The sequence below is a fragment of the Oryzias latipes genome, chromosome 3 (assembly GCF_053564925.1).
Source record: "Oryzias latipes strain Hd-rR chromosome 3, Olatipes_Hd-rR_3.1".
NCBI lineage: Eukaryota > Metazoa > Chordata > Actinopteri > Beloniformes > Adrianichthyidae > Oryzias > Oryzias latipes.
In genome coordinates this window covers 30,545,234-30,573,196 of record NC_136239.1, presented here as the reverse complement: position 1 = coordinate 30,573,196, position 27,963 = coordinate 30,545,234, and the positions used below count along the sequence as shown (strand labels likewise).

Sequence of the window (27,963 nt, the reverse complement as noted above, 5' to 3'; positions counted from 1 at the left end):
ATATGATGGCAATTGGGTACATCACTAACCATCACTGGCTTCCTGTAACCGTGCCAACATTAATGGCGGTTTCTTTTTTTTCTTCTTTTATTTTGTTAATTCATCAAACAGAAAGTCTAGAAATGGAAAAAGCCAGATTAAGCATGTTCTCATAACACTTTCATTATCTTCCTCTTCACTTGAGAGGTGAGAGATTAAGCAAAGGGGAAAGAGTCATACAGAAACATGAGGTCAACTAAGGCTTAAAACTAGAGGTGGGTCACTGTTCAGGCACAAGCTATCTCCTAAACTAAAAGTCATTTTTTCAAATAATTTTAGATCTAAAAATTCTAAATTTGTGGAAAACTATTAAATCAAAATGCTTTGAGATTAGACAACTTTCTTTTAAAGAGTTTGTGATTTAGGAGTAAATAAAGTCAAAAAAATAAAAATAAACTTTGTGACCTTAGCCCATAGCTTTCTATATTTATTGAAACAAAAACCCTGTTTCACTTTGATAGCATAGTCCAGTAAATTTCAAAAATGTAAAAATACAATACAAGCTCTAAATAACTATAATTCAATTACTATCTTTTTCACAAGTTTCATGTGTTGAACCGTGTTCATTTAGAATGGTACCAGTCCTAAACTACTACTGAAAAACTATAGAGTTGTTACGACTGTGGCTGTATTTGCTTTTGTTTAGTTCTGTTTGTTCTGTGTTTTGTGTATTTGATTTGTATCAGGGTGGGACTTCTGTGGGTTTTGTGGACCTTTTTGCTTGTATGTCTATGTGTGATTATTTTCCTAACAACAAACCTAATAAGTATGAACATTTTGTGAACATAATTCAAGTGTCGCAAACCATTCAATTAAAAAAGCTATGTATTGTTAATCTGACCCTTTTGTGATTGAAACAGGGGCACAACTCATAACAGAACATGAACACCAAGACACACTACAAAAAAGCGCCCCACATTTCACCATTCAAATCTTAACTTTTTTTAACCCAACTAAAAATCCTTAGCAAAGCTTGCAAGAAAAATGTAAAGATGGAATAAAGACAAGAGGTGAGTTGGTTTGATTGATCCATGAACAATTTGGCAATGTTACTAATGCTTTTGGATGTTTCTTTTGACTCTTGACAACTTTTTTCCCCCTGTTGCTGACAATCAACAAGATGGGCTTTCAGATATGTTTGGCCTGTGTCTGGAATACATGAACTGGAAATTAAACTTTTGAGCATTAAAGGTTAATTTGGGGAGTTAAACTGCCAAATTGTTATTAATGTAAAGGTTAAATGAGAGACCTAACTTCATCCAGCCAGGTGTGTTAGTGTAAACTATAATCAGCTTTGCAGTTTATCATGCAAATGCATGTTTGTTTGTTTTTTGTTGTTGTTTTTTTCAAATATAGAACAGTCTAGCAAACATTGTTTATGAACAGAAAGTTTTATACAACAAAAAAATAATCAAACACAAATTTCCATTTAGTTTAACTTTCATTTTAAAATAATATTGCCCAAGAATATTCTGTTATTTGTCAAACAGATTAAAAGTGTTGTGGCCCTCAAAACATACGCAGAATGATTTTGTAAAGACAGATAAAGAAAAGATAAGATGCACAAAATCCATCTGAGGATTATAACAGAAATCCTAAAAAGCTCCCCTAATGGCAAAGTTGATAAGTGACAAGTGAGGAAGGCTTCATAAATAGTTTGATTTTAATCTGACCCTCCCCCCTTGAATAAATAAATAAACAATAAAAACGAAAACGTTTTTTTTCATTTTAGAATGTGTGAACAAATGTATATGCATGTTATTAATATTATATTTTTTTATTATGTCTTTCTGCTTGGAGTCTCTGCCCGTGGTGCTGAAATCTGCCGCTCTAGGAGCTGCTCACGTGACTGCGGTTCCTCCCTCCGCAGGCTGCTGAGTGTGCGCGCGCTCCTGCGTGGGCTCAGAGAGCGGACAGTTCAGTTCTTTAGCGATCTATAGCGAAGCGGGCTCCGGGGTTGCTGTAGTTTGCCTGAAGCGAGGAGAGGTCCGAGCAGCTGAATGTGTGTCTGCGACTGTGCGTAAATTCTTTCCCTTCTTCGACCCCTTTTTGTTTTCTATTTTTTTTGTCGTTGCAAGTGTAGCATGTGGTGGTGGGGTCTTTAGAGTGGGCTGTTGCCCCCGAAATGTGACTGTATTTCGGGGGTGCTCCCTAAAGAACATGTAAGAATCAGCAGGAAAGCGCGCAGATCCTTCACGGATTCTCAGCCACAATGCAGAAAGGGATAAGACTCAATGATGGGCATATCACCTACCTTGCTCTTTTGGCGAAGAAAGATGGGACGAGGAGAGGATGCTTGAGCAAGAAAAGCTCAGACAACACAAAATGGCATTCAAAGTGGTTCGCCTTGCTGCAGAACATGCTGTTTTATTTCGAAAACGACTCCAGTTCACGCCCCTCTGGACTCTACCTGTTGGAGGGGTGTGCTTGCGACAGAGCACCGTCCCCGAAACCGTCTCTGTCAGCGAAGGAATGTCTGGAGAAACAGGTAAGACTTCCGCAGAGGTGCAGGAGTTCTGCCAGAGGTAATCCCCATTCTGATGCCGTCACAGCCTTCAAATTACTGCAAAAAAATGTTGCAATCTTCCTTTTCGGCTGCACAACCCAAGCAAAATCCCAGAAAAAAAGTTACATAGTTACTATTTTTCTTCTATTCTGCACTAAAAAATATGTCTATTGATTGTTACCAAACATCCACATTAAGAAAGGCTAACAGATGACAGAATGCATGCATACCTCTGCAAACTTTCCCAACTCTACCTCGCCATCATCACTTTGGCATCACATTTGTGTAAACTCACCAAGATAGTGAATGCAGCTCATTTAGAAGGAGCAAACTTAGGCTGTATCCAAAATTTGCAGGTTTCTTTCTTGAAAGGGAGAGCTGCCTCTTTACTTGTCGTTTCGACATATTGATTTAATTCCCTCTCTTGATATTAATAGCATCCTGCCTTGGCAACTGTGTTTCCCCGGTTTATAGCCGGGGTTTAGGTGATAGCTCTGGCTTTATCACATGCTGTTAACAACAGCACTGAATGACAAACCAAAGAATGTCCCTGGAGTTGCTATTGCTTTTCCCAGAGCACCTTCAGTTTGAAGTCACTTTTTTATGCAGAGGAGGAACATGTGTGAGGGTCAAACAACTTCTGTGTGCTCTTAAAGGTAGCCAGAATCTCACTTATAAGAAAAACCCAGCTACGTCAGAACCAGTTCTGCAGCAAAGACCCAAACACTGAGTCAATTTTCCTGAAGAATGTGGTGGTCAGGGTGTTTGAAGACTTTGTGAAATGTAATACAGATAAGGTTTGTGTCTATATTCAAAAATCCATAAACTAACAGCCACGGCTGTCCTTAGAGAAGAATATTTTGTCATCATTGAGTGTAATTCAAAGTCTCCAAGACTAAAGTAAATAAATTTCCTCCTTTTCATCTTTTTCATGGTTACATTACTTTGAGAAGTTTGATCACTTTTCCCTTAGATGTTGTTCGGCCTTGTTAGGCAGAATTTCTTTGAAAGTTTGTTATGCTGCTGTCAACGGTTCTGAAATGATTTTAACTGTGTCTGTAAAGGCAAAGTGTCTCCCCCCAGATAAAGAATGATGCAAGATTTGTGAGCACTTGATTTTTATTGTGTTTTAGATTTTACTTTCACAGAGATCTGCAGATAAGCACAAAGTGCTTGTATGTTAAACATTGGTTTTTGGACAGCAGTATGCATGAAATGCGTGCTTGATGACATCTTTGGTGACAGCTGTTCATGCCCACTGCTCCAGTAAATTTATTTCAGTGGTGAATTAAATGGATTAGAAAGACTTCAATTAACATATCCCAGTCTGCTGTTTAGGTCAAATGAGTCAGGAGCATGCTCTTTTTATTTTTCATCTGATAAAGTGCAGGCTCGCAAATGTATTCTTTTTTTTCTGTGGTAGGAGCTGCACGCGTTGCTGTGTGTGATCAATCATGCCTGCATGTGTCCACGTCTGCACAGCTTGTGCGACTCATCTGATCTTCTGTGTGTTGCCTTGAAGTCTATATTTGCCTCGGTGTGTCTTCCTACATGCACCGGTGTTGATCTTTATAAGAGAGCAGCTCCACAGAGAAGGTGAACTAAGGACAAAAAGTCTAATCAATGCTTCATGTCTCTGATGTTGTACAGATTTCCATTTGACAGTACGTGCTCTGAAATATACAAGGATGGCAGAGGAGTCGATGATCATACTGCAGGGGTCATCGCAGGCAATGCCACTGTGAAGTCCCAACACAAAATGTGTGACACGTGTGAATTGCAGCAGGTTCCAGATTATTGTTGTGCAGTGTGTCTGTGCACATCAGCCGGTATGTGTGTTTTAGAGCAGCAAGAGGAATGGTCAGGAGAGTACTAGATCTTATCTGTCTGTGACAGGGAGAGGGACAATGCAGCGAAAAGATTCCAAATCAACCGCTACCTTGCAGGGCTGCAGCGCTTTTTATAGCCCTCACTCCTCAAAAAGGCAAAAGATCTTTCTTAACCTCCTGCTTCGTCTGTCTCTCCCCTCTCATTGTATTCTTCGGTGCGTTCTACTTTTTATACGTTCTTATTTCTCGTTTAAAAGGCGAGCAACGTTTAAGCCCACAGTTACTATGGCAACCCCTATTTGCATCTCAAAAAGTGCATTTGAAGGGGACTACAAAATGTGAAACAATATGCTTTGGCATTGTGCTTCATTTAGCAAATGTAGAAAAAAGTGGTTGTATGAAAACTCAAAAGAAGTCAGCAGGGTTTTTTGTTGCAGCGAAAAAAGGAGGGGGGTTTTCCGCTTTTGTTTTTAATTATTCTGTTATATTTAAGCATGTATCTTTACGTTTATTGTTCCCCTATTTAATTTCAGTAATGCATTTGGTCACTTAAGTGAATATATATTTTTTTAAAAAGTTGTACGTATTAAAAAAAAAAGAAGTTTCAATAGAAACAGGAACAAATTGAGAACAGTTTGGAAAAGATTGGAGATGAAAAAACCTTTTTTCTTGGATCAAAACTGAATCCAAAAAAAAAATTCATTTATTGGTCTTTCTGATAAAATCCAACTTCTGCTTGAGCATTTGAAGAGAGGACCACCCATACCTTTTGATGGTTTCACTTAACCGCGTCTGTACCAAATATGAAGTGAGGTAAAATTAAATATAGCTGCCAACAAAAAAAAAAAAACCTTTACCCACCAACTGGCAGAATGTGAGAGACGGCAAACACATTATTGACAAAGGCCAGTTCTTCTGCATTACTGGAAAAACAGAACATTACTCCCCTTCAATAATCATTTGCTCCTGGCATTTGGGAGGAATAAAAAAAACAATATGTTTTGGTTGTAGGTTATTTTTACAGTGTTCATTGTTAAGTAATTGGATGTTAAGTTACAGATATCTCTGCACAGCAGGAACCAGCACTTTGTTGTCTAAGGACTTGATTTTATGGGGCTATATTTAAAAATAAACAGTTTTTGTTGCCTACCGTTGACATAAATGAACTTTTAGAGCTGCAAATAGATGAGACACTTTACAAGAGTAAGTCAATTGTAAAAACCCAATGCTGCCAAAATGATACCAGATCACTAGAAGATGCCAAAATAAAACCACAGTGTCACAAGGAGGCTCCTGCCAATTCAGAGGTGAGTTGCCAGGTTACAAGACAGAATCCACGAAGGCTTCACAATGAACCTCTCAAGACACTTCCCTCAGGATCTCTTGCTTCCACTCTTTCGTACACATGTTCATGTGCATGTATATATGTGCATGTGCGCCTATGAGTTCAGCCAGTTTCTGTTTCTGCACAAACTTAACATCCATATTAATATCTGAGAAAATGTTCAACTTTGTTTTGCCTTTGTCCTCCAGTATTACTTCACTGTCACGTTCAATCACGACAACCAGAAAGCTCTGGAGCTGCGCACAGAAGACGTCAAGGACTGCGATGAGTGGGTGGCTGCCATCACTCAAGCCAGGTAACTCACACACCTGACCCCTCACCCGCTTAAACTTGTGCATCTGTGCATGTTGTTTTAGTGATTGCAAGAGGTTTTAGGAACCATCAGGCTTTAAAAAGTGCAGCAAAATAATTCAAGCATTTCAAGAGTAAGACATATTAATTTATCAGTTTTTCACATTATGTCAACTTAAATTTTAATGTAGCAGTAGATGTCCATTTTTATCTGTATGTTTAACTGTCTGTCTATCTATTCATCTATTAGATGACATAAAAACTAAAGCATTTGAAATTATTGTCTTTTTTGATAACAAAAATGTAACCAAACATTTGCTTATTTTAGCTCTTTTTGGTGGATTTTTCATTTTTAAAATCAGTGACGTAAGTTTATGAGAGAAACAAATCTTTAAGAATTATGCACACCCAAAGGCAATGAAATCCCAGCAACACCCTCAGTGGAAATGTCAGTGGTGTGCATTTATTTGGCAAAAGGTCAATTGATCGGCAGTGCTCCAGATTAAATCGATTGGTTGTCTGTCAGGCAGCAGCTCGTACTGTACAGAGGGAAACTGCCTTGATGTACTGAAATGCATGGCAGGACTGAAGTTGAGTGCATGCCATATCCAAACATGTCACATCTTATAGGTACAATCTGCTTTGTTTTAGGAATCAGTAAACAAACTCAGTAGAAGCCCTACAGAACGTGCACAAAAAGTGTTGGATTGTGTAATTTTCAGCTCAAATTGGAAATAAAGTAAGCAAGTATTCCACAAATGTGAATTGCATAACTTCGCGGGTCTAGAGGATACAGGCGTAGGATCTTGTGTTCAAACGTTTAACAGGTCTGCTTGACGAGGCCCACTAAAACATGTGTTAATGAGGTCTTCCTAATCTCTGTCCACGTATGTCTGTGTAGTTACAGAAACCTGGCGACAGAGCATGAGACCCTCATGCAGAAGTATCTTCATCTACTCCAAATAGTGGAGACGGAGAAAACGGTTGCCAAGCAACTTCGACAACAGATAGAGGATGGAGAAATCGAAATAGAACGGCTAAAATCAGAGGTAACCTGATAAACCTGAGTTTGTGTGAATAGACATTTTGGTTTCACGTTTTTTCAGGAAATCTGGAGGGACGGAGAAAGCAATGGAGAAACAAAGTAGTGAGACAGAGAGGTCATAGGCACAAAGAGGTCGCAGAACAGAGTCTGCCACCCTAAACCAGGACAGTAAGGGTTCAGGATTAGCATTGCAGCTTGCAGAGCACCCTGGACATTCAGTAGTGCTGTTCAGGGTTTTGTCTCCTCATTATTCAGGCTGAAGAAGATCAAAGCATTACTCTTTAGTGTGCTAATGGATGCTTCAATTGAATTCAGCATTTTCAATATGCATGAGTCAGCTTTTGTTGTACAATGATACTACAGAGTGTATCACAAAATGATCTACTTTTCTGTCTTTTCATGGTTAAGTGTGCGCTAGTAATGGATGTTTAATATCAGCTGTTTATTAAAAAGTTTTCTTCTTCACATTCAGAGGGTTTGAGTGGAGCAGAATTGAAACACAATAGGTGACATTTTGTCATTACTGGTACAGTTTCTTCTTCCATCAACTCTTTGAAGCAGCTAATAGACCAAAGCAAAGTTGATCAAAAGGCTTTTCAACATGATGATGATGATGAATAAAACATGCAACCAGTTATTTTCTGTACTCAATTTAGTCTACACAGGTTAAAGGGTGGTGGGGGAGGAGCTTATAGGAGCTGTCATTGGGCAGGACATGGGGTTTACCACAAATAGGGTAACTCGTGCTACAGCAATGCGAACACGAGACCGGTAAAGTTAAACAAGAGGAGCAGCAGAACATAGCTTAGTAAATGGAATCAGACTTTGTAAACCAGAGTGTCCGAATGAAAATCAAATAAAAAAAAGACAAGAGTACCTGAATAAACACTATCACAAAAAAAGCTACACAGTATAACCACACCTCATTTTAGTGGCTAATAATATAAAATATATAAATAAATAATAAATATAAAAAAAATACTAGGAATTGCCTGAAAATGATTAATTATTTTAATGGAATAAAAAACATTTTTTAAACTCATATAAAAACAAAATAATGAACTTAATGATCTTTAAAAACAGCACAAAACAGCTCAGGATGGTGGAAAACATGTTTTGCTATGTTATATTTCTTTAAAGAATCCAAATGCTAACTTGGGTTTGGTTAACACCAAACCCCATTCTTTGCATTTTGCTAAAAAAAGTGTAACTAGCTGACCCAGTCTGTAACCTGTTCAACCTGCTGAAAGGCAGCAGTTTGTTTGATGTAATCTGCACTAAATATTTGAAATGTTGGCTGTCCCTGCGGCCCCAACGGCTGGAGAGCCTTTCATTGGTCAAATGCTGGTAAGAAATTTCCCTTGGGGGAGACTAACTGTAGATTTAAAACATAAAAAAAAGATGTTGGGTAATGCTTGGACTGTCCCACTTAAAAGCAATTTGAGACTAGTCATTTTCTATGCTGTTAGCGAACATGTACTGCAAATATTTATTTGATTTTTCTAGCCATACCTTCATGTCCCTCTGCATAGATTTTCACACAAATTCTGATTAGACAAACATTTAACCTTTGTGCTATCTTAGATGACCCCACCCTTACATTGACGTGTTCTCCCTACCATGACAAAGGTGGATAAAGGTGGAAAGATTTCATGTAATCCATGGACACCAGTGAAGATCACAAATCATTGAAGACAAAAGGTTTAGCGCACTGTCTAGTGGGTCTAGATGACCCAACTCCCAATGTTAAAATGCCTAGGATAGCACAAGGGTAACAAAAACAACAACATAATAGTTACACTTCCAGTGAGGCAGCACGATGGAGCAGTGGTTAGCACTTTTGCCTCAAATCCCAGCTGGGACCTTTCTATGTGGAGTTTGCATGTTCTCCCCTTGCATGCGTGGGTTTTCTCAGCGGATTCCAGCTTCCTCTCATCGTCCATAAACATGCTTCATAGGTTGATTGATTACTCTAAATTGTCCCTAGGTGTGACTGAGAGTGTGTATGGGTGTGTGATTCAGGGTACACCCTGGCAGGATATACCCTGCTTCACCCAACAGCGGCCAGGTTAGGCTCTGGCAGCCTCATGACAGCAAAAGGGATACCTCAGGTTTAGAAAATGGATGGATGCACTCCCAATGAGTTTTACTGCTGAAGTAAAAAAAAATGAAATTACCTTTACAGGGGCAAAACTTTTATGCTTCCAAAAATTTTTGTTGAAATTGCAAGTATTTTTATGGGAGTAAAAACACTTGGCCTCTTAAATAAAACTGAATACAGGTGAAAAAACGAATTGTGCTGACTTTACAGATTGCTGCGCTGCTGAAGGACAATATAAAGATCCAGTCGAATCCAGAGGTGCCCCCCAGTGAGGACGACACAGAGATAAAAAAGATAAAGAAGGTGAAGTCTGGCTGCTTTGCTGCTGTAAAGGTTTTATCTAGAAAGTCAAAATCATAGGTTTTAATCCTTAAAAAAATGAACACACCAATGCAAAGAGGATTTAAAAGCACAATCAATGTTTTTTAAATTAATTTGATCAATTGATCAATTAATCTCTTATTTTAAATGAATGAAAAACATTTATTGTGTGGTTATGAAGCCATTGTCATGAATAAATATGTTGATGTAGTTCAAAACCACATGAGCTGCTTTCTTGTAAGTTAATTTTATTATCTCTCCCTAGCTGTTGCTATGTGTCAAACCATAAGGTCTTTACAAATAAATTAATCTACAATTTACAAAGAAAAACTGAAAAATGAACTCCAGGCAGGCAGTGGGAATTAGTTTTCACTAAGTGTGTTTGATGCTTATGCTGATGAACGCAGCAAAACAGAAGTGAAAAATGTTACAAGTATAATTTAAAAAAATGCTCAAAATGAGCAAAATCTGACAAAAAAAAACTTTCTTTTGAAAAGTAAACTGCATTTGGTGCAAAGGTAGCACTGTCCTTATCTATGATGCATCTCATCTTAGGTCCAGAGTTTCCTGCGAGGCTGGATTTGCCGCAGGAAGTGGAAAACCATCATCCAGGACTACATTCGATCACCACACGCCGAGAGCATGAGGAAGAGGAACCAGGTGGTGTTCAGTATGCTGGAAGCTGAGGCCGAGTATGTACAACAGCTTCACATCTTGGTCAACAATTTCCTGCGGCCACTTCGCATGGCAGCTAGCTCCAAGAAGCCCCCCATCACCCACGACGACGTCAGCAGCATCTTCCTGAACAGGTGACCGGGGTCAGACAGGAAGTGGTAGAAGAGAGGAAAGGAGAATGGCTTGTAACTAACATTTTGCTTTTTTTGTTTGATCAGTGAGACCATAATGTTCCTTCATCAGATCTTCTATCAGGGTCTAAAGGCCAGGATAGCCAGCTGGCCAACACTGGTGCTGGGTAAGAGGCGGAGCCTGGGAGGTCACACACATAAAGCAGCATTGTTTTTTTTTACTTGTTAAAGGTTAAATTTACTTTAATTTGACTCCTTTTTGATGTTTGTATGTGGTTTATTCTCTAAATTTCTCTTCAAATAAGCTTGAGGCATTGGCATAATTAAGGCCAGTGTCTGATCTACAAAAAAAAGAAAAGAAAAGGATAAATTATTTTCCAAAAATCTGACAAATTTATGTTAGGATATTACTGCTCTTTTGAGGCTTTTACTTGCTGTATCCAACAACACAGCCTAAGTTGCTGTTTCTCTTCCAGCTGACCTGTTTGACATCCTGCTGCCCATGCTCAACATCTATCAAGAGTTTGTGAGGAACCATCAGTACAGCTTGCAGATCCTGGCCCACTGCAAACAGAACCGAGACTTTGACAAACTGCTCAAGCAGTACGAGGCTAAACCTGACTGTGAGGAGCGGACTCTGGAGACCTTCCTCACCTACCCCATGTTTCAGGTGTGGTTCCATAGCTACAAAGGGCGTGGTTCCTTTTGAGAGTTTATAAGTTAGTTTTAAAGTATAGTTTATTTTTATTTTTTTCATGGAGCAATATCTAAAAAAACAAACAAAAGAAAGACAGGTTTTTCGAGTGTCAAAAAGTTAGGAAAATAAATGGTTCCTTCTTACTTTCCCAGCTAAACAAGTTATTTCTGCTGAAGTGTTTTAACTAAATGTTTAATTAGACAGATTGTTGTTGTAATTGTCCAATTGGCAAGACAACTGTAAATGTTCAAAAATGAAAACAACAACCCAACTTCACAGCTAATAAATGTGTCACATCAGTTTTTGCTATATGAATATAAGGATTTAAAGAGAATAGTTTCTCATGTTGGATGGGGTTTTCATGACATCATCACTATTAGATAAGTCAATCTGAAGACTGTAATTAGGGTGAAAACATGCTGAGAAGTTATGAGACTAACGTCATCATGGCGCTAATGATGCTCCAATATGATTTGGTTTTGGTCCTTTCAAGATCGATGGAAGATTCCCTGGCTAACGCATGTCAGAATTTTTTAAGAAAAGGAATTAGGTTACCTTTAGCTTAAAAATCCTTGTTTTTGCTAATGAAAGTTGTGCTTCATACTCATTTCAGGCTACCCTCTCTCTGCCTTTCAGATTCCACGTTACATCCTGACTTTGCATGAGTTGCTGGCTCACACACCTCATGAGCACGTGGAAAGAAACAGCTTGGACTACGCCAAGTCAAAATTGGAGGAGCTTTCTAGGTACAACCACCTGCTCACACCCAGCACAACAGAAAAAAAACAAAGATAATTGCACTGCCTATAAAACTTTAACTACTTAAATCAAGTTTAACATAAAATAACTAACATTTTATGTCTTCAATCCTTGAAATCAAATACCTTTGTACACACAAGAGATTTGTACCAAATTATAGTAATTGGATGATGCTGGATCTGACACCTAAAGGTGAAAAAGTCCATTAAGACTGTTCAGACGAATGTAAAGGTTCTCTGGAGAAGTTTTCCAGCTCCTGTAGATTTGCTGTCCTTTCAGAATTATGCACGATGAGGTAAGCGAGACAGAGAACATCAGGAAGAACCTGGCTATCGAGCGCATGATCGTGGAGGGCTGTGAGGTGCTGCTGGACACCAGCCAGACATTTGTCCGACAAGGTGAAAGAAAGTTTGTCTTGTTGCTGGATCACTACACAAACATTCACGTCACATTTACTTGACTGTAAAGTACAAAACAAATAATACTTAAATTATGGTTTCATAAGGGAACGAGTATTTAAGCAAACACGAAAAATCTAATGATTTTAGCAAATAAGAATAGTAAAACTCAGCAGCTATGTCTTAACGGGTCGGTGTTTTTACAGGTTCTCTGATCCAGGTGCCAATGAGTGAAAAGGGGAAGATCACAAGGGGGCGGCTGGGCTCTTTGTCTCTAAAGAAGGAAGGCGAGAGGCAGTGCTTCCTTTTCACCAAACACCTCATCATCTGCACCAGAGGGTCTGGAGGGAAACTTCATATCACTAAGGTGAAGCAGGATCAACCGTTAAGTGACTTAGGACTCAAAAACGCTTCATATTAGTTTAATGGAGGCAGTCTTGAATTTACTTTCATCTGTTATTAACTTAAAGCATTATTGATCTTTGGTGGCCGATTTGAAAAAAAAAAAGCTTAACTTGTTAGTTTCTTATCATATACTTAAATGTGTACTTGTGCTTAGTGATGTATTGCTTTGTGAAGGACGCTTTAAGGCAGAGAGCTGAACTCCTGATCTAATGTACTTAAACATTTCTATTAGCTGTTAACATGGTTCGACCTCTCAATCATGTCACAGAATGGAGTGGTGTCTCTCATCGACTGCACCCTGATGGAGGAGCCAGAGGGCACAGATGATGAATGTAAGCCACTGTGTGTACTTTATACAAATGTCTGATAAAATACACAGAATTGGAGCCCATTTTTTTTCACTGATTGTTCAACTCATAACAAATCTTACAAATTGGCATCTTCAACTTACATTGAATCTTTTTTACATGTTATGACTCAAATTACTCATAGCATTTAAAATGTAATGTCAAAAATACTTAAAATTCAGAGAATTGTTTGCACAACTAAGTTAAAAGAGTTACCCTGAGGTATTTATGACCAGGTAAAGGAGGTGTAACTGTTTTTTGTAATGATAATTCTTTTGCTTGTATAAAAAAATTAGCCTGGATGTCAGTGCCATACTACTCTGGTGATTCAATTTCAAATCTATAACTTGGTTTATGATTTAAAACCGTTTGATCAAACATTCATTTATTTTTCGGGTTTTCATCAAAACAAAAAAATGTTTAGTTAGGAAAGACAGTTTTGCTAAAGCCTGAGATTTAAACTGGACAATGAGTGGAACTTTCATTTATAAGGTTAGAAATTCTATATTAAAACTAACAGAAAAAAATATTTTGCTTGATAAAAATGCTAAAAAACAAAACAATTTTCAACTAAAATACATTTATGGATTTGATGAATACATTCTGCATTTCCTAAATTTGGAGCAATTTAAGCCCACTTTTTAAATTTTTTCTAAACCCAGCGCTAATAGAAACAAAAAAAATACTTCTGACCAAATTTGCATCTAAACAGTTTAAAGAGTAATCCCGCTTTTCACTTTTGCACGTTTTTCTGCTGCAAACAAACTTACAAGGACTGTTGAACTTGCAGCAAAAGAACGAAGCGGTCAGGACACGGAGCACCTGGACTTTAAGGTGATGGTGGAGCCCAAAGACGTCCAGCCGTTCACAGTCATCCTTGTGGCTTCGTCCCGACAGGAAAAGTCAGCCTGGACAAGTGATATCAGTCAGGTCTGTCGTAAATTTCTGTCTTCCTCCAACTCTTGGTTAGATGTCTAGTTTCTTTGGATGTGATCAATTCTGAGAAAGAATCTAATAATAAAGATAGTTAGAGCAGCAGAATTCTGAGTTGGGTAACAAAGTGAAGATGTGAATAAGCAGGTTTGTAAGCTCTCCCCTTTCTCTGTAAGAGCTCTTTTTGTTCTCTTCTCTTACCTTACAGTGTATTGACAACATCCGCTGCAATGGGCTAATGATGAACGCCTTTGAGGAAAACAGTAAAGTCACCGTACCTCAGATGATTAAGTAAGAGTTGGTCACCAATGTATTACATGCGCACAGTTTGACTCCTGTAGCATTACATAAATATATGGAAAATGCAAAAAGCAGTTCCTCTTTATGAAATGCTTCAATTTACTGTTAGGTGGAAGTCAAAACCAAAAGCTTTTGTTTGCTTTTAAACGTGGTCCACCAAATATTGAGAGACAAACAAGACAAACAGTCTTAGTAGATTTTTTAATTGAATTGAAAAATCTAAGAAGCAATGAATTTTGCAAAACTGTGTATGTTTGATGAAGTCAAAGGATTACGCATCGAACTTAAAAGTAAAAAGAAAACAACAAAGACCTGTTGTTAAAATATTCCTGAAAGTTTCTTTTTCTTAGAGCTAAGGAAGTGACAACTTTTCTACTGACTCAGTCATTTACAATAAAGCGTTCCGTTGAATCCATGTGGGTACCCCCCCCCCATTCTTTTGACCTCTACTTCAGGTCAGACACCAGCTTGTACTGCGATGACGTCGACATTCGCTTCAGCAAAATGATGAACTCGTGCAAGGTGCTGCAGATTCGCTACGCCAGCGTGGAGCGCTTGTTGGAGAGGCTCACGGATTTGCGATTCCTCTCTATTGACTTCCTGAACACGTTCCTCCACTCGTATCGTGTCTTCACCAGTGCTGCTGTGGTGTTGGACAAGCTCATCACCATCTACAAGAAGCCAATCAGTGCCATCCCTGCACGGTAAGAGGGCCTGCTGGGGAAATTCCCTCAGTGGACGCCTTAATTAATATTACCTTTCAGGATAAAGTTAGAGATTAAGGATAGAATAAGTTCTTGAAAGTTTATGTGATTCCTTTTTTGATAAAGATGCACCAGCATCATTCCCTGCTACACTGCAAACAGAAGCCTCCCCTTGAAAGAAGTCAGAAATTCTTCAAATTTGAAACATTTTCTTAAATTGATAGAGGTGTTAATTAATAACCGGCGTATCAATTTTTATTCCTATGATCCAACTGGATCGATCTGACGGAGGCAAGTTGTTGTTCGAAACGACCTATTCCATTAAAAAAAAAAATTCAAAATGAAATAAATTGTTATATTGATATTGGAAAATACCATATGGACTGAGTAGGTTTATCTGACTAAAACATAAAAGCTATCACGTTCATCACAGAGGAAAACACACATGATGACAGCAAAAAAAAAATAAGTAAGCCATCATTAAGTCCAATGTGTGGAAGCACTGAATTCAGCAAAGACATGTGACCATACAATATGGTAGAATGTTATAAGAATGGTCTATTTGTATTGTTTTCATGTAAAAAACAACGGTGGGCTGAACTTAATGAAACTTAAATGTGAATGGATTTGACATTCATTCTTGTTCCCTTGTTTGCTTGTACACATATTTAATATACACTTCCTTATTTGGCAAGAAATATAAATAATCTGAAACATAGTACCCAGGTATTTATCTCTGAGTCACACTGGTTGAATTTTTAGATAAAGATGTCCTGGATCGATTTGAGGTCAGTGAATCGGATCGTTCAAAATGAACCAAAATCGACTATGAGTCGGATTTGGAAACACAAATTATGACATTGATCGAACTGTTGCAAAAAATAAGTTTGCAAAGGGCCAAACCATTTCTTACCAAGAATTTAAATTTTAAGAGAAAAACCCACCACTAAGACATGTTTTTGTAAACTGAGATTATTTTTCTGTTGAAAACTTTTTTGATGAAATAATTTTTCTTGAAAGATAGAAAAGCGGACCATTTTTTTCCAGAACAAGGATCTTTTTTACTTTCTTGAAATTCCGTTTTGGCAGCAGAAAACACTATAACTACACTGCTTATTTTTACAAGTTCCTCAGTGCGTGGTGGATCCCACCAACTTGTTATAAGAGAAACAGGAACAAAGTTTGGGAATCGCTCCCATTTCCCCCTGAGATGCAGCAGCAGTGATGTACTGGTGCAGTGAGGAGGTGGGGACTTCCCCAGAGTCTACATTAGTCTTTGCTCTCTCATGGTCTGTCTGTGAGCAGCCACCGTATTCTGTCCAGGTGGGGATGGAACAGATGCGGGGGTCACCTCCTCTGTCCTCATCAATCCGAGCTAATTGGGTTCCACCCATCCCTGTCGTCACTCCCTCCTCCTCATTGCGCCTATTCTTTACCCACCTTTATCTGTTTTCTCACTTTTAATTTCTTTCCGAGAGTCTGACCATCCCTCTTGCTGCTGCGCTGTCACCATAGCAACCCTTCACTCTGCTGCAGGACCCCACCCTCTCCCATTCCCTCCTGTCTTCTCCCTCTCTCCCCCATCATCTGCAGCAGATCCACGGTATTAAATATTGATGTCGGTGTTTTGCACCCTGCTCTCATGTTGTCACCTTTCCTCTATTTTTGTTGTAGTCCTCTTTTCTAGCTATTCCGTCATTCCCTCATTTTTTTTCTTTTTTATGTCTATATTTAATCTGATTGCCCCTCATTTCCTCTTTAGCGCCTAACAAGTCTTTTTCCGACTTTTTTTTCTGGAATTTCCGCAACGAGAAACATCAGGGCTGCAGCTATCACCATATAGGGCTGGAGGCTCCCCACTCGCCCACACCCAGCATGCCGTCGTCAGTGTGGTGGAATCCATATCCACTATGTTGCATTAACTCCCGCTTCATGCCCTCCCTCGCTGCTTTTCTGTTTACCCCCTCACTTTTTTTTTCTTCTGTAAACCCCTGTCTCCTTTCTCTCCGTTAGGCTTCCCTTTTCTCTGCTCCTCTCTTGCCATGTCTCTGTGGGCCTCCCTTGGGCTGGTTGCTGTTGGCAGCACCCGTACCTCCCACATTGTCACTTGACATGCTATTTATAGGCCTTCAGAGGGGGTGGCTCTCAGTGCAAGGAAGATGCTGTCTTAAACAATGTAGCTTAAATAAAAGAGGCAGGAACTCCAGAGAAGCCCTGCAGTTAACGTGTCCCCACTCTGCTTCTGACACGTGCAGCAGGCACCCCCCATCACGGTGTATCCTTTTCTCCCTTGTGCACCTCCTCAGATCGGGCTCTTTTCAACCCAATTTAGAAAGAAGCTCCTCTTACAGTCCTGTTTCTGTTTTATCCCAACTCCCTGTGTTCTGTATCCTCCAGCTCTTTGGAGCTTTTCTTTGCAAGCAGCCAGAACAACAAACTCCTCTACGGCGAGCCACCCACGTCGCCACGTGCCAGCCGCAAGTTCTCCTCCCCTCCTCCCCTCTCCATCACCAAGACGTCCTCTCCGAACCGCCGTCGCAAACTTTCCCTCAACATTCCCATCATCACAGGCGGTAAAGCCCTGGACTTGGCTGCGCTCAGCTGCTCTCCTAACGGCTATGCAAGCATGTCCCCCTTCAGTAAGACCACACTCGACATCAACAAGCTCTACGTGTCCAGCACAATGGCCAGCAAAATCCCAGATGAGGCAGAACCCAAAGCTGAAGGCAAAGCTGAGGATGCTGTCCTCAACAAGCAAGGTTGGAGCCTGAAGGACTCTGGTCTGCTCCACTGTGAATAGAAACCCAGCATCTGAAATGTCGGCAATTTAAACAATTTAGATCAATTATAAAAGCCAACCTTGAAATGTTTTTTTTTTTTTAGAACAGTGGGACAATTCTGTTATTCACAGTTGCAGTAGTAAATATCTAAATTAAATTGAATAAATTCAGGAGAAATTTTTACAATGTAAAATTGTTACACTGACCTCACACATTTGGTGATAGTTACTTTATTTCTCTTACTTTAGTCCTGCTCATGTTCTCTTCCTTTTCTCCTCTTCTAATCTGCAAATTTTCTTTCCAGATCTGTCAGTAAGGGAGGAATGTGATGAGGATCCAAGTCAAAGTGATGAGGCAGAAGCAGAAATGTCATCCCCAAAATCTCCATCGACTCCCAAGAATGTCAAGTCAAAGAACTCTGGTACAAGGCAACCTCTCTCCTTAGCCTAAAACCTGCTTTTGAACCCAACCTACCAGTTAGAGAGATTTATGGTAAAGAAAAACTGGCAAAAAGTATGAATGGGACTTAGGGGAACATACTTGTTGATTTTCAACCATAAATATAAGAAAGCTGATGTTTTAGCAGTTAAAAAACTTTAGATATTCTTTGGATTCAATGAGAAGTCTACCAGCACCCGCTGATACACCAAAGTTCTTGAAAATTATTGACGATTTGATTTTATAGTCCCACTCCAAACATCTTTGGATCTATTGTAAAAGCATTCCCACTGGTCTTTCAATTATAATTATGCCTTTTTTTGGACAAAATAAGAAAACTGTGTCATTTTCTTGGACATATTTTAAGTAGTTCATCAGAAATTCAGTGGGGCTGTTGGCATGGAGTAAGCCCTTCCCCATTTCCCGACATCCCTCTGTTTAAATGCTCTTCAGCTAGCCTCCAGCTCCTCACAACCCCGACACAACTATTCAGCAGTACAGTTTTGATCCAGACAGCAGCTTGGACAAGGAAGATTAAAATGTTAACGGATCTATTTGTTTGCAAGTGGATGCATCACAATGAAGCTAAACAGGGAGCTTGTGGCCCGGCCAGCGCATCTTCTACGTAACAAGTCCAACAGCATTTTTTCGTCTGCTCCTGATTCACAACAATTCACAACAATTTGAACATAGAAATACTCAGAAAGACAGTTTTAATCTTAATTTTATTTACATATGTCATCCATCATGACTAAACTGCAACAAGAACAGGATTTTGATTAGAGTGAGACTTTGAAATAGCCGTGTCTAAATGTTGTGCCACCTTGTAGAAAAAATATAGCCATAAGGAAGAATCCTAAATGCTGATGAAATGTTCAGCCGGCTGTTTTAATGCTTACTGTTCTCCAGCACTTTCTGAAAAAATATAAAGTCTAAATGAGTTAGTTTTGGTCAAAAGAATCATGAGGTATTTTTCCCATCCTGACAGGAAACTGAGGTAAAAAGGCAAACCCTCAGATGGAGATAAACAAATATAGCAACAGCCGCCTTATGAAAACTTTTTTCTCAGTGAACTATCAGCATAGACAAAGCCAAATAAGGTCTGGAGAAAAACCACCTACAGCATCCTGGCCCTCCCCGTGCCGCAGAGAGGGAGCATCCACCCCGTAGGTAGTCAAGCACAATTCATCCCCAGTGTGTTCTCTTCCTACGTTACTGGATACAAGGGAAGCCAGTGCCTTTTGTGAGTAGGTGGAAGGAAACCTTGTACCTTAGCAACGATGTACGTGTTCTTCTATACCGCCCCCGGCTTAACGGAGGAAGGCAGAGAGGGAAGAAGGGAGTAAAGGAGGGAGGCAGTTGCTGCCATGAGCTGCAGGACACACTGTGCTGCATCTGTTTCAGCTCTCTGTTGTGCTCTAATGGTCAACAACTTCCCTTAGTTATACTTATTTGCTACTATATATTTACTTAATGTCACACAGACATTCACAACCATTGCAGATGCCAAAAGAAGTCCTATTTAACTTAAACTTTCACTGATTTTTCAAGTACTTTATGACAATAAATTCATTTCTACAAAACTATTTTTGTTCTTTTTGTAGAGTTTTCCCTGTTTAACTTCAACAATGGTATGGTGGTGTCATCTTGTCGAGAGCTGGAAAATAACCGCAGTGCCCTTTCTGCTGCTTCGGCCTTTGCGATTGCCACAGCTGGAGCCAATGAGGGCACGCCGACCAAGGAGAAGTACCGCCGGATGTCTCTGGCCAGCACAGGTCGGGAAAGATAAAGGACCATTTTATCCTCCATTAAAAAAAGGTTTTATGTCAGGTGTTCTCATGGATATAATTACTGGGCTTTTTATAATAGTTTGCTCTATAATGTTTGCTGTAGACATTTTTTTCTTTCTTTAAGATAAAGTAATCATCTGCTGTAAAGAGTCGCTGTAGTGACAGAGATATTTATGTTTTCTGCATCATTTTAAATTGTTTTCTTCAAATCATCTCACTATAATTCACTCTATATTTATCAATAAAAATAAAAAGTTACTAAGCTTATTCATTTATAAGTATGTATGTGTGTGCCAAAACCTTGATTTCCCATTTCTCAGGTTTTCCTACTGATCAGAGGAACGGGGACAAAGAGTTTGTCATTCGAAGAGCTGCCACCAACAGAGTGCTGAATGTTCTGCGCCACTGGGTCTCCAAACATTCACAGGTGCAGCTTCTTTACTTTTTTGCTTCTTTGCTTTTCCACATATATTTGATATATTGATATACAATAAATTGGATGAGAGCTCACTGTTGTTCTCTTTGTGTCGATTTGTAGGACTTTGAGCTGAACTCAGAGTTGAAAATGCGTGTAATTGGCTTCCTGGAGGAAGTGATGCACGACCCAGAGCTGCTGACACAAGAGAGAAAGGCAGCTGCCAATATTATCAGGTAGATCTTCAGCCATTACTTCCTGACACATTTAAAGACGTACATGCAGATTTAAAATAATAGAAATTTGAAGGTTTTTTTTATAATAATAATGCACTAGAAATTTAGTTGATAAAAATAACACAAATTGGGCTGTTTTTAACCTAACTCTCAAAGAGATTGGCTTTATGTTGGGTACTTTAAACTCAGAAAAAAATAATCCAATAAAAAAAATCAGGAAAAAAAATCATAGATTGGGTTAAAATTAAAATCACTGTAACCCAAAGCATTAGTTTTGCTCAAAAAATATTCCTTTTTTAAGGGACCTGAAAAAGTTGTTCTGCTCTCCAAACTTGTACTGTCCTGTTCTGGGTTCTACTGAAACCAGTTAATTTCTACCAGTATAAATACATTTCTATTCTATTCTATTCTATTCTATTCTATTCTATTCTATTCTATTCTATTCTATTCTATTCTATTCTATTCTATTCTATTCTATTCTATTCTACCCTTGTCCCAACATGAATTACCCTAGAATTCAATTGCATTGAAGAAATAAACCAAGTCTTTTAGGAGTAATAGACATGAGCGATTGGTTATTTGTTATTACTAAGAGGAAAAATGTCAAAACTGGACAGAATAAATAACCTACATAATCTGTCATCATTCATTAATTTAAGCAAATTCAAAGGATAAATAAAAAAGCACTAATTATACAAATCTTTGTGCAGGACTCTCACTCAAGAGGATCCTGGAGACAGTCAAGCCACCATTGAAGAGATCACAAAGATGGTGAGGGGAACAAAAACTGTCTGCAAGCTCTTCCCTGACAGTCATTTGCACTCCAGTTTTGGTCATCGTTTGTGTGGGTTCCTGTGTTTTTAGGCCATGGAGGAAAGTAAGACTGAACCGTTTGAAAACCACTCAGCCTTGGAGATTGCTGAGCAGCTCACGCTGCTCGATCACCTGGTTTTCAAAGTCATTCCTTACGAGTGAGTTCATGCAAAAGTGTGTACATGGATGAACAAACACTAGCGCTGAGTCGTGCATGGAAGCAACTGCAAACCATGGAGGTTGACAGGAAGTGTTTAAAAGGGAACGCTGACCTTTATTTTTGAATAATAACATATTTGTTTTTGAACAGGGAGTTCTTTGGTCAAGGATGGATGAAGAACGATAAGAACGAAAGGACACCATACATCATAAAGACCACCAAACATTTTAACGACGTGAGTGATTCCCGCTAATGACATGGCAGAACGGCAAACCCAGACAGACAGACAGCAGCACAGGTGTGATCATGCCTTTCATCCTCTCCATCAGATCAGCAACCGGATTGCCTCAGAGATCCTGCAGTGGGACGATGTCAACATGCGAGTGGCCGTGATAGAAAAATGGGTTGCTGTGGCCGACATCTGCCGCTGCCTGCACAACTACAACGCTGTGCTGGAGATCACCTCCTCGCTCAACCGCAGCTCCATCTTCCGCCTCAAGAAGACTTGGCTCAAAGTGTCCAAGCAGGTATCAGTCACTTTCTGATGAAAGAGTCCTCACCTGTGAAATGAATTAATCAGATTAAGGACAGTCTCGTAAGATACTCAGTAATCATTTAAAACTCCAATATTCACATACATAGGTTCGTTTGAATATGTTTCCATTTATTACGTTTTATGTTTTTATTCACCTATTTATTAGATTCATTTTAGCCGTTTTTTATTATGTTTAACTTTTAATTGCATTAAAGTGCTTTATAAAAAAAATTATGATGATGCATAAGACTCAGTAAGCAGTTTGAACATTCATTTTTAAACTTTACATGTCCTGTTCTGCAAATTGCATAGTTCACGACACCCGACACAGCAATGATGCTTTTATTGTTGTAACCCGTGGTACAAGTATGTGGTCTACCTGAACACACCTACTTAGTGAATAACACACCTCAATTTAGTGCCATTTACAGAATGTAGTCTGAATGTCCATGGAGGAAACGTCGCCATTGTTCATGGTGGGACTTTGGGGTTCCTGATGGATGGAGATCTTTAAATTGCAGCAGGGTTTTCCATAACTACAGCTTTGCATTTCGCACATCTGAAATTAATTATTTTCTTTTCCGATTGTACTTTTTGGAAGTTTGCAAATTTAAAGGGTTTTCTTTGGCTTTTGAAATTTTATTAGAAATAGCCACAGGTGTTTGGAAATGAATGAAAGGCCAATGTTAGTCAGCCCTGGAGGATTTTGGTCCACTTAAAAGTAGGATATTCTGCTTCAGCAGGCAGGTGTGTAAGTTTGTGTGAAAGTTTACCTTAACTGGTGACGACAAAACAAGTTTCAGGTCCTCTGTTCGTTTTTGCCTTTTGTGCGTACATGTTTTATTTTTTTCCCTGACTTGGTTGCTACTTTGTTCCACTTCTCGTTTGGTCCAGTCCAGTTTAAAAGCCAAACATCAAATTAAATATGTATTTTTTTAATGAAGTCTCTTGGATCATATATGTGTAAAAAAACAGGATATCATGAAAATTTTGGACTTGGTACTCTAAAAGGAAAGAGTAATATTTTCATTTTTAACTGATTTTCAGACCAAGACTGTGATTGACAAGTTACAGAAGTTGGTGTCATCAGAGGGCCGATTCAAAAACCTGAGAGAGGCGCTGAAAAAGTAAGCAGTCCTGGTTTTCTTATGGAGTTTGGGAGACATGTGCAGTATCTTTATTTGCACATGTACAATTATTTCTACTTGATCTGTCTGTTTGCCTCAGCTGTGACCCACCTTGTGTTCCGTACCTGGGAATGTACCTGACTGACCTGGCCTTCATCGAGGAAGGAACACCCAACTACACTGAGGACAACCTGGTCAACTTCTCCAAGATGAGGATGGTAGAGAACTTCAACACAGATTCTGTTTTGTGCCTTAGACCTCTTTTTTTCTTGTTCTACACAAACTTTGTTGCTCTACACAAAGAGCAACAAAGTTTTTTTCTTCCTTCTTAAAATGACCTACAAAACAACCTGCATGACTCAACTTAATGACTTCCTGTGACTTCTTTCCAGATATCGCACATTATCAGAGAAATACGACAATTTCAGCAAACAGCTTACAAGATAGATTCTCAGACTAAGGTGAGATAACTTTCGTTTTGATATTTCATAATGAACTTTTTAAAGATAAATAAAGTTACGGTAAATAAAAAATTTCACAGGATGCTAGAACTTGACAGGAGCAAGCAGAGCACTGCATGGTTGTGGTGCTGAGGTAGAGTGGTTGACCTCTGATTGGAAGGTTACAGGATCGGTTTCTACCCTGCCTGCCCATGAGTCAAAGTGTCCTTGGGCAAGATACTGAACCCTACATTCCTCCTGGTGATTATGGATTGGAACCGGTGTTATGCAGAGGAGCCACCATCAATGTGTGCAGGAGTGAATGGGACTGTGACTGTAAGGTTCTTTCAGCCTTCAAGGAAGGTAGTAAAGTGCTATGTAGGTACAGGGTTCACAACATCGGGTCTTGGCTCAATACCTTATTTTAAGACCCAAGACTTACAAAAAAGTCTTAAAATCTCTTTTACTAATCAGCACATTTTGACTTAAACAGTGGTGTGACATGTTTTTTGACTGGTGGTAGTTGTTGTGCAGTTGGTAGCCTTTTTAAAAGTACATCGCAATATTTAGAGATAGGGATAAGTAAAAGATTGACTTTGTGGTTGTGTTATCTAACCTTTGGCTGTGTGTCCTAATGCTATCTACACTCCAGACATGCGTGGCATGTTCAGGAACATACTGAATGCGGATTCTTTCATGCACTTTTAGCATATGGTGTTCACACTGGACTGTCATTTCTCAATACTAGTGCATGTACCTAAAGTTAGAAAAGGCTAGGTGTTAAATATTGAAGCAGTGCAAATTGTGTACATCTTGCTCCAGGCTTTTACTTTCACTGCTTGATTCCAATATATGACTGTATTGGTGTCATATTATTCTAGCCGGGCACAAACTGCCATTGTTTTCTCCTTCATGATCAATTTTTCAAATGGTTAGCACTTCTGTTTTAAAAAAGGACACCATCCATATGTCACTGCCAAATTCAAGTCCCTACATGGTCAAAGTTCAATTGGTTTAACTTTCAATGCACTTTCAGTGACTGAGGGTTTTGAATGTAGAGCCCAAAAACGGATTAAAAAAATTGCGTAGTGATGTGTAAATGCAAGAATTTTGAATGCGGGAGCCCGAAACCATGCATTTAAGCGCATTTTCATAGACTTTTCATTGGAAGTGGTCACTCAGACATGCATTGGTGTGAACGTTGCATAACACTGGGTTGACAAAAGGGGCGGGGCTTTCCACCTATCCCCACCTGGTGGTGAGTTAGATTCTCAGGCGGAGAGAATGGATAGACCCAAACGTTCTGTTAAAGTCTGTTAGGAATGTCGGGCTAAACCCAAAACAACTCCCCACTTCTGGAAGTTTCCTGCCCCAATTTTTTTTTACAAGAAATTGAAACATTATTGTCCTCATGTTTGGTGAGAAACCTAAACCTTAGAAACTGAGAATCTGTAAAGACTGCTAGATAATTGACCTGAGCAGCTTTTTAGAGGGTAATGTCTGTTTTGACATAGAGCCCATTTAGATGTCTGATTCAACATGCCATTTGCTGACTCTTGACCGCTCTATTCTAACCAATATATTTGGACCAATCTTTTTTGGATCAGTCTGTTGGACCGTTCTGTTTAGACTGTCCTGTTCAGACAGCTCGGTTTTAACGGCTCCGTTTACACCACTCTCTTTAGACCACTCTTTTTATGCTGTTCTGTTTTAACCGCTCTGTTTTGTGTTTCTGCAGGTGGCAAAGTACCTGCTTGACAACAGTACAGTGTTGGATGAGGAGAGCCTATATGAAGCCTCTCTGAGAATCGAGCCCAAAACTTCATCATGAAGACGACCTGTCTATTTCTGTTCTCTTAAAGAAGCAAGACTTCAGCATGTAATTTTACCATTATTTGTATTAGACAGAGTAGGCTGTGCCCTTTTAGTATCTGCTCCCAAATGAACTTGTTGTGCAGTTGTCATCATAGGCAGAGTAGAAGCCCAGAGAACTTTTATTTCTATATTGATGTTATTTTTGTATTGTTGTACATTTACTTTATTTTTATTTAAACTAAGAGAATAAAAAAACAGTTGCCACTTTTTTGTGCCAGACGTCAAGAGAGGACTACAATTATGCAGCTGCAGAATCTAAACAAGCCTCCATTTTCTTTTTGGAAAAAAACACTTAAATATGTCCTTTCATTTGCTACACAAAAAATTTGTTCCTTTAGATCTGGAGTTATTCAATTTCAGTGTGAAAACAGGAGAAATAAAACAACGCCTGGCTTGTTGAACTGAAATACTATTTCAGTGATAAATACAACCAAATCAAGTTTAAATGTGATTGAAAAACATTTTTATCTTTGTTGATTATTGAAAAAATTAGAAACATTAAAGAAAATGTTTTGTTTTCAACCAGCATGAAATGAATATCTTAATGTCACTTTATTCCCCCTGGTGGGCAACATGATGTAAATAATATGTAAGCACCAGGCAATGTATGTAGCAGCTATAACCAATTGTAAGCCACTTTAGGAAGTTAATTTCCCAGCTTCTGGACTCAGACAGTGTGACCCACTGTCCTCATCATTGATTCTCTTTGGCCAGTGCATTATGGGTTTGCCTTAATCATAAAAAGATTATATAACAACAAAAGTATGTAAACTATTTTGTTCTACAATTTGCCAATGGAACAGAAATATTGGCTGTGTATAATACTGTGTACAGGCAGTCATTTTCTTAATGTGCAATGTGTATAAGAACAAGAAAAAAAAAACATTCTCTGAAATGTGTTATTCTTATGAACGTTCAGCTCTGTAACAACTTTTCTGTGTATGATACTTAAAAAAACATGTTGAAAACAACTTATAAGTGTAACACATTCTGCATCCTGTCTGTTTCGACGTGCTGACAGGAACTTTACAGTAATATTATTGTGCTTCTTCTTGGAATACTTATATGTATTTTTTACATGCTTTGTATTGAAAACACCTTAAGCTTGATGGGCAGGCATGTTTCACTTTCACATGTTCAAATCAAACTTGTATCTAGAACCGTATGTGAACTGTATTTAAACGCCAACCTTGCACAATAATCTTTACCCTCTAACAGGCACATCCAATGTTTGCAGTGAGCAATACCCTGTGATACGAGAATTATCTTTCAGTCTATTTCAACAGCTTGAGTAGTATTTCCAGTTTTGTATAAAAGTGTATTCTTTCCTGATTACCTCTTGTTAATAAATCTACTCTTTCTCAGGGGGAGAAATTTCTCAGAGACTGCTGCATATCTTTCACATTGAGAGTTTAATCTTTAAGTAGGGGTGTAACGATTAATGTTCACATTGATATATCATAACTTGTGGTTGCTGATACGATACATAGTTGATATTGGTCCATTTTAACCCTTGTGCTATCTTAGATGACTCCACCCTTACATTGACCTGTTCTCCCTACCATGACAAAGGTGGATAAAGGTGGAAAGATTTCATGTAATCCATGGACACCAGTGAGATTCACAAATCATTGAACAAAAAAGGTTCAGCGCACTGTCTAGTGGGTCTAGATGAAGCCCAGAGAACTTTTATTTCTATATTGATGTTATTTTTGTATTGTTGTACATTTACTTTATTTTTATTTAAACTAAGAGAATAAAAAAACAGTTGCCACTTTTTTGTGCCAGACGTCAAGAGAGAACTACAATTATGCAGCTGCAGAATCTAAACAAGCCTCCATTTTCTTTTTGGAAAAAAACACTTAAATATGTCCTTTCATTTGCTACACAAAAAATTTGTTCCTTTAGATCTGGAGTTATTCAATTTCAGTGTGAAAACAGGAGAAATAAAACAACGCCTGGCTTGTTGAACTGAAATACTATTTCAGTGATAAATACAACCAAATCAAGTTTAAATGTGATTGAAAAACATTTTTATCTTTGTTGATTATTGAAAAAATTAGAAACATTAAAGAAAATGTTTTGTTTTCAACCAGCATGAAATGAATATCTTAATGTCACTTTATTCCCCCTGGTGGGCAACATGATGTAAATAATATGTAAGCACCAGGCAATGTATGTAGCAGCTATAACCAATTGTAAGCCACTTTAGGAAGTTAATTTCCCAGCTTCTGGACTCAGACGCTGTGGGTCTAGATGACCCAACTCGCAATATTAAAGTGCCTAGGATAGCACAAGGGTTAAACGATCCTATTAACTGACCTAAAATCGATCCAGGACATCTTTAGCCAATAATTCAGCCAGTGTGACTCACAGATAAATACCTGGGTACTAAAGTTCAGGTGAAGTTTTCCAGGTTCCTTGTATTTCTTGCAAGATAATCAAGTGTAAATTAAATATTTGCAAAAAAACAAGTAAACAAGAATAAATGGCAAATAAATTTATATTTTACTTTTCTAAAGTTCAGT

At 38.6% G+C, this 27,963-nt stretch overlaps 1 protein-coding gene across 2 annotated transcripts; it reads left to right on the top strand.

Annotated features, from left to right (window-relative positions):
* Positions 1 to 75: 75 nt before the first annotated feature.
* On the top strand, positions 76 to 26,813 carry LOC101154767 (ras-specific guanine nucleotide-releasing factor 1). 2 transcript variants are annotated; one of them, XM_023953581.2, is made up of 27 exons: positions 76 to 2,527; positions 5,908 to 6,014; positions 6,912 to 7,059; positions 9,367 to 9,459; positions 10,033 to 10,286; positions 10,371 to 10,450; positions 10,760 to 10,953; positions 11,617 to 11,726; positions 12,019 to 12,137; positions 12,344 to 12,504; positions 12,811 to 12,874; positions 13,680 to 13,819; positions 14,031 to 14,113; positions 14,578 to 14,826; positions 17,224 to 17,465; positions 17,911 to 18,027; positions 19,649 to 19,819; positions 20,155 to 20,261; positions 20,373 to 20,485; positions 21,196 to 21,256; positions 21,350 to 21,456; positions 21,609 to 21,693; positions 21,788 to 21,985; positions 23,041 to 23,120; positions 23,221 to 23,338; positions 23,513 to 23,581; positions 25,299 to 26,813. In XM_023953581.2, exons 1-27 carry the CDS (start codon positions 2,252 to 2,254, stop codon positions 25,389 to 25,391), a joined length of 3,639 nt encoding a protein of 1,212 aa, XP_023809349.1. In that variant the 5' UTR covers positions 76 to 2,251; the 3' UTR covers positions 25,392 to 26,813. The 2 variants fall into 2 exon arrangements, with proteins under 2 accessions (XP_023809349.1, XP_011491153.1); XM_011492851.4 differs by having other exon boundaries at positions 17,224 to 17,585.
* The last annotated feature ends 1,150 nt before the right edge of the window (positions 26,814 to 27,963 follow it).

Excerpts from the sequence above, each read along its gene's own strand:
- LOC101154767 (XM_011492851.4), top strand. The coding sequence starts at position 2,252 with ATGCAGAAAGGGATAAGACTCAATGATGGGCATATCACCTACCTTGCT. Across the intron at positions 11,727-12,018 it reads AAATTGGAGGAGCTTTCTAG|AATTATGCACGATGAGGTAA; the intron begins GTACAACCACCT and ends CTGTCCTTTCAG. Across the intron at positions 23,121-23,220 it reads CTGAGAGAGGCGCTGAAAAA|CTGTGACCCACCTTGTGTTC; the intron begins GTAAGCAGTCCT and ends TGTTTGCCTCAG.